The sequence below is a fragment of the Medicago truncatula genome, chromosome 7 (assembly GCF_003473485.1).
Source record: "Medicago truncatula cultivar Jemalong A17 chromosome 7, MtrunA17r5.0-ANR, whole genome shotgun sequence".
In the NCBI taxonomy this organism is placed as follows: domain Eukaryota; kingdom Viridiplantae; phylum Streptophyta; class Magnoliopsida; order Fabales; family Fabaceae; genus Medicago; species Medicago truncatula.
In genome coordinates this window covers 42,856,681-42,871,368 of record NC_053048.1, presented here as the reverse complement: position 1 = coordinate 42,871,368, position 14,688 = coordinate 42,856,681, and the positions used below count along the sequence as shown (strand labels likewise).

The window sequence follows — 14,688 nt, the reverse complement described above, 5'->3', positions numbered from 1 at the left end:
GGTCCTGGGATCATAGTCCTGATGGTCGGTACTCGATGAAGTCAACTATTCTTCACTTTTAAGGGGTTTGCCGGCTGAGGATGCCCTGATGATGTTATCTTGCAGGCGGTTTCTAGGGTCTGGAAGTCGCGGACACCTTCTAAAGTGGTTGCCTTCTCTTGGCAGCTTCTTTGCCTCCTCCTTTCCCGACCTGGTTCCCTGGGTTTTTCTTTGTGCGTTTTGTTTGTGCTGGTGCTTCGCAGGTGTGGGCCGGTCTTCTTTGGGTGGTCACTCCTTGGTGTAGTTTTTAGCTCTTTTTGTTGTTAGGGGATTGGGGTGGCGCCTTTCCGTGTTTCTCTTTCCTCGGTTTGGCAGTTGCTGTTTTCTTGGGGGTTTCTTTTGTTTTTCTGGGCATCTCTGGATAACCTTGTGGTGTATTATGTACTTTTATCTTTTATTATATATATATATATATATATATATATATATATATATATATATATATGGTTTTTCTAGAAGCCACCTATGAAGGTGTCTTTTAGCAACCCACACCTTAAGGTGTGATTTTCACTTTTTAGTTATAACTTTGCTAAAAGATACCTTCATAAAAATTAATTGGTGTCTTTTAGCAAATGCTCATAGAATAACTTGCTAAAAGACATCTTCATAAAATGTGTCTTCTAGCAAAACCTATATATATATATTGCCATTAAAAAAAAATCCCTAAAAAAATAAGGTTAGTTAAATAAAGGTGTAAACAACTTTCTTGTATTTTAATCGCGTGTAGACATTTGTTTTGAAAAGTAGTACAAGAAATGAATGAATAAATGACTCCATTGAGCTGGAACCAAACCCCTACGCTGACTTCGTTATTTTAGAAAGCACAGTCAATAATCAACACAACCAAACACTACGATCACAACTCTAGTTCTGGTCTTCCCCAATTAACACTAACATGGCAGAATCATTTGTCTTCGACGTTGCCGATTCACTGCTTGGAAAGCTTACTTCCTATGCTTATGAAGAGGTTTCTGGAGCCTATGGTGTGTATGAAGATTTCCAACGGATCAAAGATACTTTGGCAATTGTTAGAGGTCTTCTATTGGATTCCGAGCACAAGAATGACCAGAGGCACGGGCTGCGGGAATGGCTGAGGCAGATTCAATGCATTTGCTCTGATGCTGAAGATGTATTCAATGGATTTGAGTTTCAAGACAAACGAAAGCAAGTTGTTGAAGCTTCTGGCAGCACTCGGACGAAGGTACGCCACTTCTTTTCTTCCTCTAATCCACTTGCTTTTCGTCTTAGGATGGCACATCGAATCAAAGAAATTAGGAATAGATTAGATAAGGTGGCAGCTGATGGGACTAAGTTTGGACTTATGAGAATTGATGTTGATCCTGGACATATTGTGCAAAAAAGAGAATTGACTCATTCCCATGTTGATGCTTTGGATGTGATAGGAAGAGAGAAGGATAGGGATGAAATTATCAAGCTTTTGATGCTACCACATCCTCAAGGTGATGGTGATAAAAGCTTATGTGTTATTCCCATTGTGGGAATTGGAGGTTTGGGAAAGACTACACTTGCAAAATTGGTTTTCAATGATGAGAGGATGGACCAATCTTTTAAGTTGAGGATGTGGGTGTGCGTCTCTGATGATTTTGATATCAAGAAGATAATCATTAAAATCATCAACTCTGCTTTTCTTATTCCACTTTCACTTCAACTCCAGCTACAACTGTTCCTCTTGCTCACCAGGAAAACCTTAACAACTTAGATATTGAGCAACTACAAACTCGTCTAAGACATAAACTTTCCAGACAAAAGTTTTTACTTGTGTTGGATGATGTGCGGAATGATGATCGTGCAAAATGGATTGAGTTGAAAGATTTGATCAAAGTTGGCGCAGCTGGAAGCAAAATTTTGGTGACTACACGTAGTAACTCAATTTCTTCGATGATGGGTGATGTTCCTCCGTATCTTTTGAAAGGTCTTTCTCCAAAGGATTGTTTATCTCTGTTTGTCAAATGGGCATTTAAGGAAGGTGAAGAAACAAAATATCCAAATCTAGTGGATATCGGAAAAGAAATTGTGAAAAAATGTCGAGGAGTTCCACTAGCTGTCAAAACATTAGGAAGTTCCCTGTTTTCAAAGCTTGATTTAAATAAGTGGGTATTTGTAAGGGATTCTGAGTTATGGAATCTAGAGCAGAAGAAAGATGATATTTTACCTGCCCTGAAGTTAAGTTATGATCAAATGCCATCCTATTTGAGGCAGTGTTTTGCTTACTTTTCCCTCTATCCCAAAGACTGTAGCTTTGATAGTTTTGAAATTCAAACTCTTTGGATAGCACTTGGATTAGTTCACTCTCACTCTCGGAACGGAAGTGAAAAGCTAGAGGATGTTGCAAGAGAGTATATGGATGAATTACACTCACGGTCATTTCTGCATGAGTTTGAAGACTTAATTAGGCTATGTTTGCCAGTTCAAAGTACATGATTTGATACATGATCTTGCACTTTATGTTGGAAAAGAGGAATTTGTGGCATTAGATTTGCATACACACAACATATCTAAGCAAGTAAGACATATTTCAGTTGTTGAAAATAATCCACAAGGCCATGTTCTGTTCCCCAAGTCACGAAGCGTAAGAACTTTATTATTTCCCATCAAAGGACTGGGTCTTGCTAGTGAAACTCTGCTAGATATATGGATATCAAGATACAAATACTTAAGATATTTAGATTTAAGTAATTCTTCATTTGATATCCTACCAAATTCTATTGCTAAATTGGAACACCTGCGAGCTCTCGATCTTTCTGATAACCGCAAAATAAAAAATATTCCCTCTTCTATTTGCAATCTCCAAAATTTGGAATTTTTGTCATTTAGCGGATGCACGGAACTTGAAACACTGCCTGAAGGATTAGGGAATTTGATCAGCCTGCGACAACTGATTATATCCACAAAACAATCTGTCTTGCCAAATAATGAATTTGCAAGAATGAACCATCTTAGAACTTTGGGTTTTGATTGTTGTCACAATTTGAAGTTTTTATTTAGCAAGGATCAACTCCCATCCCTTGAAACATTGTTTGTTGTATCATGTGGGAGCCTGGAGTCCTTACCTCTTAATATTTTCCCAAAATTACATACTCTTAATATTAGTGGCTGTAGATATTTAAACTTGTTGTTGAACAATGAAAGCTCAATCCTAACACTAAGGCTTAAATATATACATCTTGAGGGTTTTTATGATCTACTCGCATTGCCTAGATGGATAGAAGGTTCTGCAAACACTTTAGAGACCTTGATAATTGAAAAATTTCTTGATCTTAAGATACTTCCTGAATTTCTAGCAACTATGTCTCATCTTAAGAGGCTTTACTTTCTTCAATGTCCTCTTCTTGAGAATATTCTATCAAATCTTCCACTCACCTCTCTTGAAGATTTGCGCATAGATGGTTGTCCTGGATTGTGCAGAAAATGTAAGCCTCAATCTGGTGAGTACTGGCCCATAATTGCTCACATCAAAAGTGTTTCCGTTGGAGAACCAATAGCAGATGAAGAATATGAAGTCATTGACCTTCTTCAAGGTAAACATGTTTGTAATATCCTACAAATTTTAAAAGATAAATTGGGTTTAAATAAAATAAAATTAATTATCTTGTAAAAATGTGATTGTAAAGCCAGTTTCATACAAACTTTTGACTTTCAGAATTATTATTATCTTTTTATGAGAAGTAGAAAGAAGAAAAAAGGAACAGAGAAGAAAAGAAAGAAGAAGAAGAAGAAGAAACAAGAAGCCGGTGGCCATAGAGGGAGAACAGGGAGTTTCAGTGGAGGAAAAAAAGGGGAGGGCTCAAGACCAAGCTTTGGGAAAACTCTTTTAATTCGTAAAGATCATAAGGTGACATTGACAACCCCTTAAACCACTTTATTGCTGTGAATTATTTGTTTCATTGTTGAATTTAAGAATTTAAAGTTCTTATGTGGTTTCTTCAATAAGGTTGAGATGAATGAAATTTTAAATTTTTTGATTTTGATGCATGTGAGTGTTTCCTTAGCATATATTTTTGTTAGTCGTATACCTTGAGCATATTGATTTACTGTGAACGTAATTGATTGATTTTAACTTCCTAGACTAAATTGTCATTTTGTAAATTTGAGACTATGCTTGTCCGGCTATTACAATTTGAAGGACCAAAATATTGTTTAACTCAAAATTTTAACTCTTCTTTTAAGTAACATTTTAACAGTAGAATGATTCCAAGTTCCGACTGTAAAAGTGCATAACTTGTCCTGGAAAAGTAAGTATATGTTTGGTAATAGAGAAGATTCTTTATTCGAAAGTAATATTTCCTTTTTTTATTGGGGAATGTAGATGATGAGGCTGAACTGGAGTGGAAAAGGGATGTGCAACTTGGAAAGACAATTAAGGCAATGCAAGAGTTTGTGGGTTCAGCAGGAATAACAATGGAATGGGAAATAGTTGGTTTTTAACATAATGTTTTATGTAGCTTAAGATTTGAAAACAATTATTCCCATCCATACTATATTCCAAGTACTCAAAACATGTCTATGAAGTCCGTAAAGCCAAGCTCAACTGGCAATGATGAAATTGTTAGGTTGAACGCCTTCACCTGAGTTTGAACCCGAGACCTTGCAGAGTGTATGAGTTTCAGTGGTGACAAAAAAAGTCTAAAAACTTGGAATTTTTCATTTGTTGAATTTAATGTCATTTAACTTGCTATATATGGCTTTTATTAGTTTGACTCAATAATGTTCAACAAAGCTTCATGTACTGCTGCCAATAAGGAAACAATTTAGATATGTTCTATTTCCGGTTAGCAGCCATTGACTTCAACTTCATCAGTATGCTAGGAAGATGCTTGATTCTTCCCTTAATAAAAAATCATTTCTCTATTCTATATATGCTGGGTTGCAATTCCTTTCATCCACCATTCATCCAATCCATCCAATAAACAATAAACTGTTAATGGATTGGTTGTAATCCATATTAATAAATGAATGAATTGTCTATCCAACTTTTTCTAAGAATCCAATTGATCAATATTTTTTTTAGATGAGTAACCGATGGATCACTTTTATTTATTTATTTATTTATTGTTGAAAATAAAATAAATTTATTTATTTTATTTAGTGATGCAATATAGGCTTGCTTATAAGCCCATCAATAATGTTGTATACTGTAAAGTTAACTCCTGCTGGCTGGTGTTTAGATTTAGAGGTTTTTTCAAGCAGTTACTGTAATAAGTAAAATTTGACATTGAAAAAGAGAGAGAGAATTTAAAAGGCTCTGTAGACCCTATATGGTCCCACTCAATCATAAAATGCAATATTAAATTTAGAAGACAATATAAAATAAAATAAAACAAGCAAAGACGCCAAGTTTGACTTGATGATATTATCAGACAGCAAGTATGGATCTGAAGAAGATGAAAAAGAATCTTGCTTAGACATCCAAATCAAAACCATTTCCGCTCTTCCCTCATTTCCATGGCTGAATCATTTGTGTTTGATATTGCTCATTCACTGTTAGGAAAACTTGCATCTTATGCTTATGAAGAAGCTTCTCTAGCCTATGGTGTGTATAAAGATCTCCAAGGGTTCAAAGACACTCTCTCAATTGTCAGTGGTGTATTGTTGGATGCTGAGTGCAAGAAGGATCAAAAGCATGGGGTGCGTGAATGGCTGAGGCAGATTCAAAATATATGCTATGATGCTGAAGATGTATTGGATGGATTTAACTTGCAAGACAAGCGAAAGCAAGTTGTGAAAGCTTCTCGAAGCAGACGGGTGAAGGTACGCCACTTCTTTTCTTCCTCTAATCCACTTGTTTTCCGTTTTAGGATGGCACGTCAAATCAAAGAGATTAGGGATAGAATGGATAAGGTGGCAGCTGATGGGGTCAGGTTTGGTCTTACAAATGTTGATCCCGGACTCGTTGTGCAACAAAGAGAAATGACATATCCTCATATTGATGCTTCAAGTGTGATAGGAAGAGAAAATGAGCAAGATGAAATTATCAATCTTTTGATGCAGTCACACCCTCACAGCGATGGTGGTGGTGATAATAGTCTTTGTGTCATTCCAATAGTGGGAATTGGAGGTTTGGGGAAGACCACCATTGCAAAGTCGGTGTTCAATGATAAGAGGATGGATCAACTTTTCCAGTTGAAGATGTGGGTGTGTATCTCTGATGATTTCAACATCAGAAAGATCATCATTAATATCATCAACTCTGCCACCACTTCCATTTTTACTTCATCTTCCGCACCATCGAGTGGCTCTGCTCAATTAGAAAACATCAACAACTTAGATATTGTGCAACTAGTAAGTCGTCTCAGACAAAAACTTTCTGGTCAAAAGTTTTTAGTCGTGTTAGATGACGTATGGAATGATGATCGTGCAAAGTGGCTTGAATTGAAAGATTTGATAAAAGTTGGTGCACCAGGAAGCAAAATTATCGTGACAACACGTAGTAACTCAATTGCTTCGATGATGGGTGATGTTCCTCCATATCTTTTGAAAGGTCTTTCTCCAAAGGATTGTTTATCTCTGTTTGTCAAATGGGCGTTCAAGGAAGGCGAAGAAAAAAAATATCCAAATCTAGTAGAGATCGGAAAAGAAATTGTAAAAAAGTGCCAAGGGGTTCCGCTAGCTGTGAGAACATTAGGAAGTTCTCTCTTCTCAAACTTTGATATAAGCAAGTGGGAATTCGTTAGGGACTCTGAGATGTGGAATTTAGAACAAAAGAAAGATGGTATTTTACCTGCGCTAAAATTAAGCTATGATCAAATGCCATCATATATGAGACAATGTTTTGTTTATATTTCCCTTTATCCCAAAGATTATATCTTCCACAGAACTGTAATGTGCAGTCTTTGGGTAGCCCATGGATTAGTTCAATCGCTACAGGGAAGTGAAAAGCTGGAGAGTATTGCAAGAAAATATATTGATGAGTTGCATTCAAGATCATTTATTCAGGTTGTAAGGGACTATGGCTCCTATTGTATTTTCAATGTACATGATTTGATACATGATCTTGCATTGTATGTTTCAAGAGAAGACTTTGTAGCGGTAAACTCGCATACTCGGAATATACCTCAGCAAGTAAGGCATTTATCAGCTGTTGAAGATGATTCACTTGACCTTGATTTGTTCCCAAAGTCTAGATGTATGAGAAGTATATTGTTTCCCATCCCAGGATTAGGTCTTGAAACTGAAAGTCTTCTGAATGAATGGGCGTCAAGGTATAAATATTTGCGTTATTTAGATTTAAGTGATTCTTCATTTGAAACTATGCCCAACTCAGTTGCAAAATTAGAGCACTTGCGTTTTCTTGATCTTTCTTTTAATAAAAAAATCAGAATAATACCAAATTCTATTTGCAAACTTCTACATTTACAAGTTTTGTTGCTCAGTGGGTGCACGAAGCTTGAAAGTTTTCCTAAAGGATTAGGGAAGCTAATCAGCCTTCGCCGTCTGATCCTAACCACAAAACAATCTGTTTTTCCACATGATGAATTTGTAACCTTAGTCCATCTTCAAAGTTTGAATTTTCATTATTGTGACAACATAAAGTTTTTGTTTAGACATCAACTCCCTTCCATTGAAAAATTGTCTTGTGACTCATGTGGTTTCCTAGAGTCGTTACCTCTACATATTTTCCCTAAATTACAGACTTTGTACATTAAAAACTGTGAGAAGTTAAACTTGTTGTTAAACAACGAAAGTCCAATCCAAACATTGAGGATGAAACATTTGTATCTTCTGTGTTCCTTATCGCTTGTGACATTACCTGAATGGATTGTATTTTCCATGGAGACTTTAGAGACCTTGGTAATCGATAGTCTTCCTAATCTAAAGATGCTTCCAATGTTTCTGTCTACAATGACTCGTCTTAAGAAACTCTACATAATTGACTGTCCTCAACTGTTGAGTCTTCCAAGTGATATGCATCGCCTCACCGCCCTTGAAGAATTGTGCATAGAAGGTTGTCCTGAGTTGTGCAGAAAATGTATGCCCCAATCTGGTGAGTATTGGCCTATGATTGCTCACATCAAAACGATTTCCATTGTATAACCAACAGGAGAGGAGGCGTAATGAAGTCATCAATCTTGAAGGTAAACATACATTTTTTAATAACCAATAAGTGTCGGTTGTGTTAGATAATAAGCTTTAATGAACTACTTATTTTATCTATCACAAGGGAAATTTAATCCTTTTAACTGTTTTTATTTAACAAAACAAATTCTTTTAACTGTTGAATATATATTTAGCTCTTTTTTCTTATGAACATATAATTGTTTTGCCTTTTCTATAAGTAGTTTGTTGATTGGACCCTTACAAGGTTTCCTGAGTAGATTTATTCATTTTATTAGTTGTTGCTAGTAATGTTTGTTAGTTTAAAGCTTCACGTAGCACTGCACCTTCTTTGCAACTTTAACCCTTTCTTTTAACCGTAATTTTTGTCAATAGAATGAGATCACAAATTTCCAAAAGTAACATTGTGTGAATTTTCAAAATATGCAGTTTCATAAATAACAAATAAGTATATATTTTCCCTCCAAAAAAAATGTATATATTTGGTACGAGTAAAAGAGAACTTGTTTTGAGAGTGACATTTTCTTTATTTACTATAAACAATGTAGATGATAAAACTGGAGTGGGAAAAGGCATATGCACTTCAAGGATCACAAGAGAGAGCAGAGCAGTAGTCGATGGCGATGGAAAAGATGAATGCCAGCATGAGGCTTTAGATTCTCTAGATGTGTATATTAGCATATTTTTTTAAGTAGCCAAATAATTGAAAATGATTATTCTCTGTCATCCTTTATTTTCAGTACTCTAAAACATCTTTATGTGTACTTAGCGTTTTGTATTTTATTATATTGAATTTGAAGGTGATTTAATTAACCATGAATTATATATCCTAATTGTGAATATGCTATCCTTAATTGTAAGTTGTGATTTAAGTAGCTAAACAATTTGGGAGTTGGTAGGACAGCCTTTTCTGGTTGCAAGCTCTAACTGTCAATGATTAGTTGTTCGAAGATACAGCTACAGTGTGAAATCATATGTTATCTGTCATATGTTTGCATAAGTTTGGTATTGTCTTAGTCCGATGTAATTTCTTAGTCTATTTAAATGTCTATCGCTACAAATTGTAGTAGTTTTGAGACCGGATCAAATTTTTTAAACATGTCATCCAAACCAAACTCTATGTAATTTTAATCTTTAAATCTGATGATTTTCAGCCTCAACTTATTTATACTGCACCGTGAACATCCATAAGTAATTTTGGTGCTAACTAGAGTATCAAGGTACATATCATATATAGCTGAGTATTTACTGATGCAAACTTGTGCATATTTATTTTTTTATAATTAAAAGCACATGGATCTTAATTTCTTCTAACAACTTGCTATGTTGTAAATAAAAATAATGACAACTAGTATAAAAGAACTGGTTCTCCCATGAATAAAATAAGTTTTCTATCTTTCATGGTTGACTTTTGAATGTATATGAATGAGTATGGAGCTAAACTGAACGGACAATTATCGTTAAAACCACATACTTACATCCCAACTCCATTTTTTGATCTGCTATTTACTAATAAACATAAAAATGGCTAAATCATTTGTCTTAGATATTGCTGATTCTCTGCTAGGGAAGCTTGCTTCTTATGCCTATGACGAGGCTTCTCGAACTTATGGTGTGTATGATGATCTACAAGATATCAAAAACACTTTTTCAATTGTCATAGGTCTTCTGTTGGATGCTGAGTATAAGAAGGACCAAAAGCATGGGCTGCGTGAATGGCTGAGGCAGATTCAAAACATCTGCTCCGATGCTGAAGATGTATTTGATGGATTTGAACTCCAACACAAGCGGAAAAAATTTGTGGATGCTTCTGGCAGCACGAGCATGAAGGTAAGCTACTTCTTTTCCTCCTCCAATCCACTTGTTTTCCGTTCTAGAATGGACCATCAGATCAAAGGCATTCGGGATAGGTTGGATAAGGTAGCAGCCGATGGGAACAAGTTTGGTCTTGCGAAAATCGACAATGGTCCTGAACTTGTTTTGCATAGGAGAGAATTGACTAATTCCCATGTCGATGCTTCAAGTGTTATTGGGAGGGAGAATGATAGGGAAGAAATTATCAAGCTTCTGATGCAACCACGTCCTCAAGGTGATGGAGACGGTGATAAAAGTTTGTGTGTTATTGTTAATTATTTGCTTTTAGGACTGCATTATGTGGCTTTTCTTTATGTTTATTTTATTCTCTATCAGTTATTTTTAGTCAATTAGTGTTCCTACATTTTAGGAGCAAGTAGTTGTTACTTGCTGAAGTATTGGCAACGTGTGTTGTTCAGTTTTGTTTTTAAATTATTAAGTGTACTGCTTCTGTCATAATGAAAAACTGTATTCCTATTTCCACTCAACCTGCAACTTCCTTTTCTATTCTCCTACGTTTTTCATCTTTCAGTCATAAAACCAACAAATTGGTAGCAGAGCTATCATCTTACAGGACCTGTGAAAATGGAAACTGAAACAAGTTTCTCACATGTTGCTCCTCCCGTCTTTGATGGGGAGAACTATGACCTTTGGGCAGTAAGAATGGAGTCTTACCTAGAGGCTTTGGATGTTTGGGAGGCCGTTGAAGAGGATTGTGAAGTTCTTCCGCTGCCGAATAATCCTACCATGGCTCAATTAAAATATCACAAGGAGAGAAAAACTCGGAAGGCAAAGGCAAAATCTGTTCTTTACTCCAGTGTTTCACAAAATGTTTTCACGAGAATTATGACCCTCAAAACAGCCAAAGAAATCTAGGACTATTTGAAGGAAGAATACGCGGGGGATGAGAGGATTCGAGGCATGCAAGTGCTGAATTTGATGAGGGAATTTGAGATGCAGAAAATGAAAGAGTCTGAGACAATCAAAGATTACTCTGACAGATTGCTTTCCACTGCAAACAAGGTTAGGTTACTCGGCACTCAATTTGCTGATTCCAGAATTGTTGAAAAAATTCTGGTTACGGTGCCTGAGAGATATGAAGCATCAATAACTGTTATCGCGATTTTCGGGTGTCAAGTCATTAATTAGGCTTGAACCTTTCAATCTTTGATATTCTCTATTTTTTCTTGGGAAGGGCAAAATTGAGAAAAAAACCCTTAGATTCTAAGTTCGGGGGTCGTTTTCGCTACGGGAAGGTGTTAGGCACCCGGAACGATTATGGTATTCCATAAGAACCGTTCTCCTAAGTTTATTTCTACGCTTTATTTTTATTGCCTACTTATTTAAAAAAGAAATTTTATTCGAGTGAAGAATGGGAGGAGAGAAGATGATTGAGATTTTATTTTACTTGGCTTGGAGGAGTTTTAACTCATTGCCTACGTACCCTTTTAAGGGATCAAAACCAAACATAGTTCATTCTCGAAAATTGCTTTTGTTTTTTGTTGGTTGATTTTAAGTTTGAAAAAGGAATTTTGAAGAATGGAAATGAGAGGCCTCAAGGGCATGAGATTTGGAAAATGTGAGGTGGAAGTAGTTATTTTGCAAAATAAAGTCTAAGTATGATTAAAATTCATTGAGATTTTTTTTTTACTTAAGAAAACAAAAGGAAAATGAGGAGTTTTGACTCCTATTTTAGAAAAAGGTTTTCAAGTGAGGTTATTCGCATTTTTTGGGAAAATGATTTTTGTCTAAGCGTTGTAAAACCTAAACATACATCTAAACATACATTCCCTAATCATGCATCTAGAATATCCATGTGGGGTGTGTGCATGTGTCGGTGCTCGTGTCGGTGTACATCACTTATAATGTCCATAGTCCTTTACATCGAGTCCTAAATACATGCTATGGTCTTGCAAGGAATTAAAAGGAAACTAATCTACCTAAAATTATTACAAGCCCATTTGGTATAGAAATGAAGAAGAAAAGAAAAAAAGAGATAATGCCTAAACTATGAGAAATTGAAATGAAAGAGGTGAGATGCTCATGGGATGAATGAAACATGAAATGAAATGGTTAGTGATATAAGGCATGAAAATGATAAAAAAAAAAGGTAAACAAAATTGAATAGAATAGCAAAAAAGAAAAGAGCAATGAAATGAAATAAAATGGCAAAATATACCTAGAATTGGTTACAACACTTAGACATGCACATGACCTGTAATTCTCTCATCATAGCAATGTTAAAGAGGTTTGATTTTGAGCTATAATGTGAGGATAATAAGGACACATACAAGCCAAGCATTATAACACAATTATAGGAATATTTTACACTTTATTTCTTAACACAAAAAAAAAGCACATATATTTTTATCAATTTTAATCATGAAAAAGAAAAAGAAACAATCAAAAAGAAAAAGAAAAGAAAAAAAAATAAAAACAAAATACATCAAGAAATATATAGGAATTTTTAGGAATTTTTCTAAACACAAAAATGTCAAAAAAGGTGTAAAAACAGTATTTTAAAAAGAAAAAAAGAAAAAAAAAACAGTTAAAAAAAAGAAATAAAAAAAAACTCAGCAGGGTTTAATCTGGACCGTTGGATGAATCCAGAGGTCCAGATTTAAACCTCAAGATCTCATCACAACCATTAGATCAAAATGCTCCAAATCAAAGAGTTTTAAAGAAACAGGAACACAAAAGACCTTAAATGACTACACACACATGAATCCACCCAAGAGCATCCTGGATCGTTGGATCTGAGATCCAACGGTCTAGCCTTGAGGTCACATGAACGTCAAAGGCCACTCATACATACAATCAGGAAAAGAGATGCACAACAGCCCTCAGATCTTGGAACGATCCGGATCTGAGGGCTCACAACGTGAGGAAGCACAACAAGAGCACGCACGCGCGCGCGTGGGAACAGAGGAGCTATATAAGGAAAACTCACACAAAAAACTCACAAAAACAAATCTCCTTCTCTCTCTAAGTTACACAAGCTCTCCCCTCTCTCTAAGAAGCTCGCCGGCGAAGGTGGCCGGAGTTGCTCCGGCGCGGTGGCCGGCCTGAGCGCCGCCGCGTCGGAGCTTTTTTTCTTTTTTTTTTTTCAAAATTTTTATACCAAAAGCTTCGTCTCCTCCTCCTCTACACAAATCCGGCACTAGTTTTAGAAAGGGCTGAGAGATTTGGGCTAGATCTACACTTGAACTTCGAAAAAAATTTCACACTTTTTTTGAAAAATAACTACGGATCTAGATATCCTTTTCTCTCTAGAGTCCGAATCCGGCCTCAAAATTTCCAAAATCCGAACACAAAAGCCTAGATCTACAAATCTTTACCCGTAACAAACTTTTTCACATGCAATTTCAAGCAAGAAACGCGCGGAAATGACTTAGAAAGGGAGGAGAAACGCGTTACCTCTGTCGTAGAACGGAGAAAAAAGATATTCGGAAAACTTCGAATCTCTCCTCTTCTCCTTCGCGCGCGCTATAGCTTCCGTTGGTGTTGTTTTTGCTCGAAAATCCGGTACGATTTTGGTGTTGATGTGATGATTCGAGGTGGTTTTGAGTGAATCCGGTTCGGATTCGTTGATTTGGTGATGATCGGAGTTGGTTTTGAGCAGATCTGGTTCGGATCTGTTGATTTGGTGATGATTTGTTCTTGGTGTTCTTCCCTCGAAATTCTGTTTGTGAGTTGGCACTGATTCTTCTGATTGATCTGACACCTTTACTATTTATAGCCTGCCATGTGTATTTGAGACCTAATGGGAAAAGGACACCTGTTTTTGGACTTAGGGACTTTCCTGCAAAAAATGAGAAAATTGGAGGACTGGACCGCAATTAAAAAAAGGACCTAAATGCAATTTGAAAAGTTTTGGACTAAAATGCAAATTAAAATAAAATTGGATTAAAATTGGTAATTTGAAAAAACGTAAAGTGAAACAAAAAATAAAATCAACAAAAGGACTAAAACGAACCAATTACTGACATGAGGTATTTTAAAATACCTCCCTGCCGAAATTTTGACAGGAAAAGACCAAAATGCCCCTAGGGACTAAACTGATCCAAACTGACTCAAATGCAATTTTTGAAATGATTTTTAAACAAAGACTCAACAATGATTTGTACAGACAAGTTGAAAAGACTCAGAGGCAAACACAGGGACTAAAATGGGTTCCACTGCAGGAAATGACCAAAATACCCTTTTGTATGATTTTTGAAATAAAATGCAAGAAAAAGTAGTGCGACGTTTCAGAGAGTTCTTAAATGACTTGTAATGCCAGAAAAGACAGAGGCAGTAAAAATACGTTTAAAAAGAGAGTAAAGATTCAGAGTAAAATAACAGAGAATTGACAAATATCAGTGTTAAAAAAAAGAAATTTGAACGAGTATTTTTAGGTCCAAAATCAGGGTACAACAATAACCACCTTGGAGAACACAAAAGATTTGTCAAAGATCACCTTAGCAGCAGTGTTACATGCTTTGCAGGCTCAAGAGCAACGAAGGCTCATGAGGCAAGATCATGTGGTTGAAGGTGCTTTACCAGCCAAACATCATGTAGTTGGAAGTACTGCAAGCAACCAAAGCAAAGATAAGGTAAAAAGGAAAAATTTTCCTCCTTGTGAGCACTGTGGAAAATTGGGTCATCCGCCATTCAGATGTTGGAAAAGACCAGATGCAAAATGCAACAACTGCAATCAGCTTGGACACGAAGCGGTGATAT

The 14,688-nt window shown here is 36.0% G+C and overlaps 2 protein-coding genes and 1 pseudogene across 2 annotated transcripts; all 3 read left to right on the top strand.

The window, feature by feature from the left end:
• The first annotated feature begins 761 nt into the window (after window positions 1-761).
• On the top strand, window positions 762-4,915 carry LOC11413322 (putative disease resistance protein RGA3; annotated as a pseudogene).
• A 206-nt stretch (window positions 4,916-5,121) lies between these two features.
• Window positions 5,122-8,921, top strand: LOC11433809 (putative disease resistance protein RGA3). The gene is made up of 2 exons (XM_003625072.4): window positions 5,122-8,132; window positions 8,661-8,921. Exon 1 carries the CDS (start codon window positions 5,503-5,505, stop codon window positions 8,089-8,091), a length of 2,589 nt encoding a protein of 862 aa, XP_003625120.1. The 5' UTR covers window positions 5,122-5,502; the 3' UTR covers window positions 8,092-8,132; window positions 8,661-8,921.
• A 116-nt stretch (window positions 8,922-9,037) lies between these two features.
• LOC112416775 (putative disease resistance RPP13-like protein 1) lies at window positions 9,038-10,454 on the top strand. The gene has a single exon (XM_024771401.2). It carries the CDS (start codon window positions 9,637-9,639, stop codon window positions 10,318-10,320), a length of 684 nt encoding a protein of 227 aa, XP_024627169.1. The 5' UTR covers window positions 9,038-9,636; the 3' UTR covers window positions 10,321-10,454.
• Window positions 10,455-14,688: the final 4,234 nt, after the last annotated feature.

Bases quoted from the DNA above. Each gene is read 5' to 3' on its own strand.
- LOC11433809 (XM_003625072.4), top strand. From the start codon at position 5,503: ATGGCTGAATCATTTGTGTTTGATATTGCTCATTCACTGTTAGGAAAA.
- LOC112416775 (XM_024771401.2), top strand. From the start codon at position 9,637: ATGGCTAAATCATTTGTCTTAGATATTGCTGATTCTCTGCTAGGGAAG.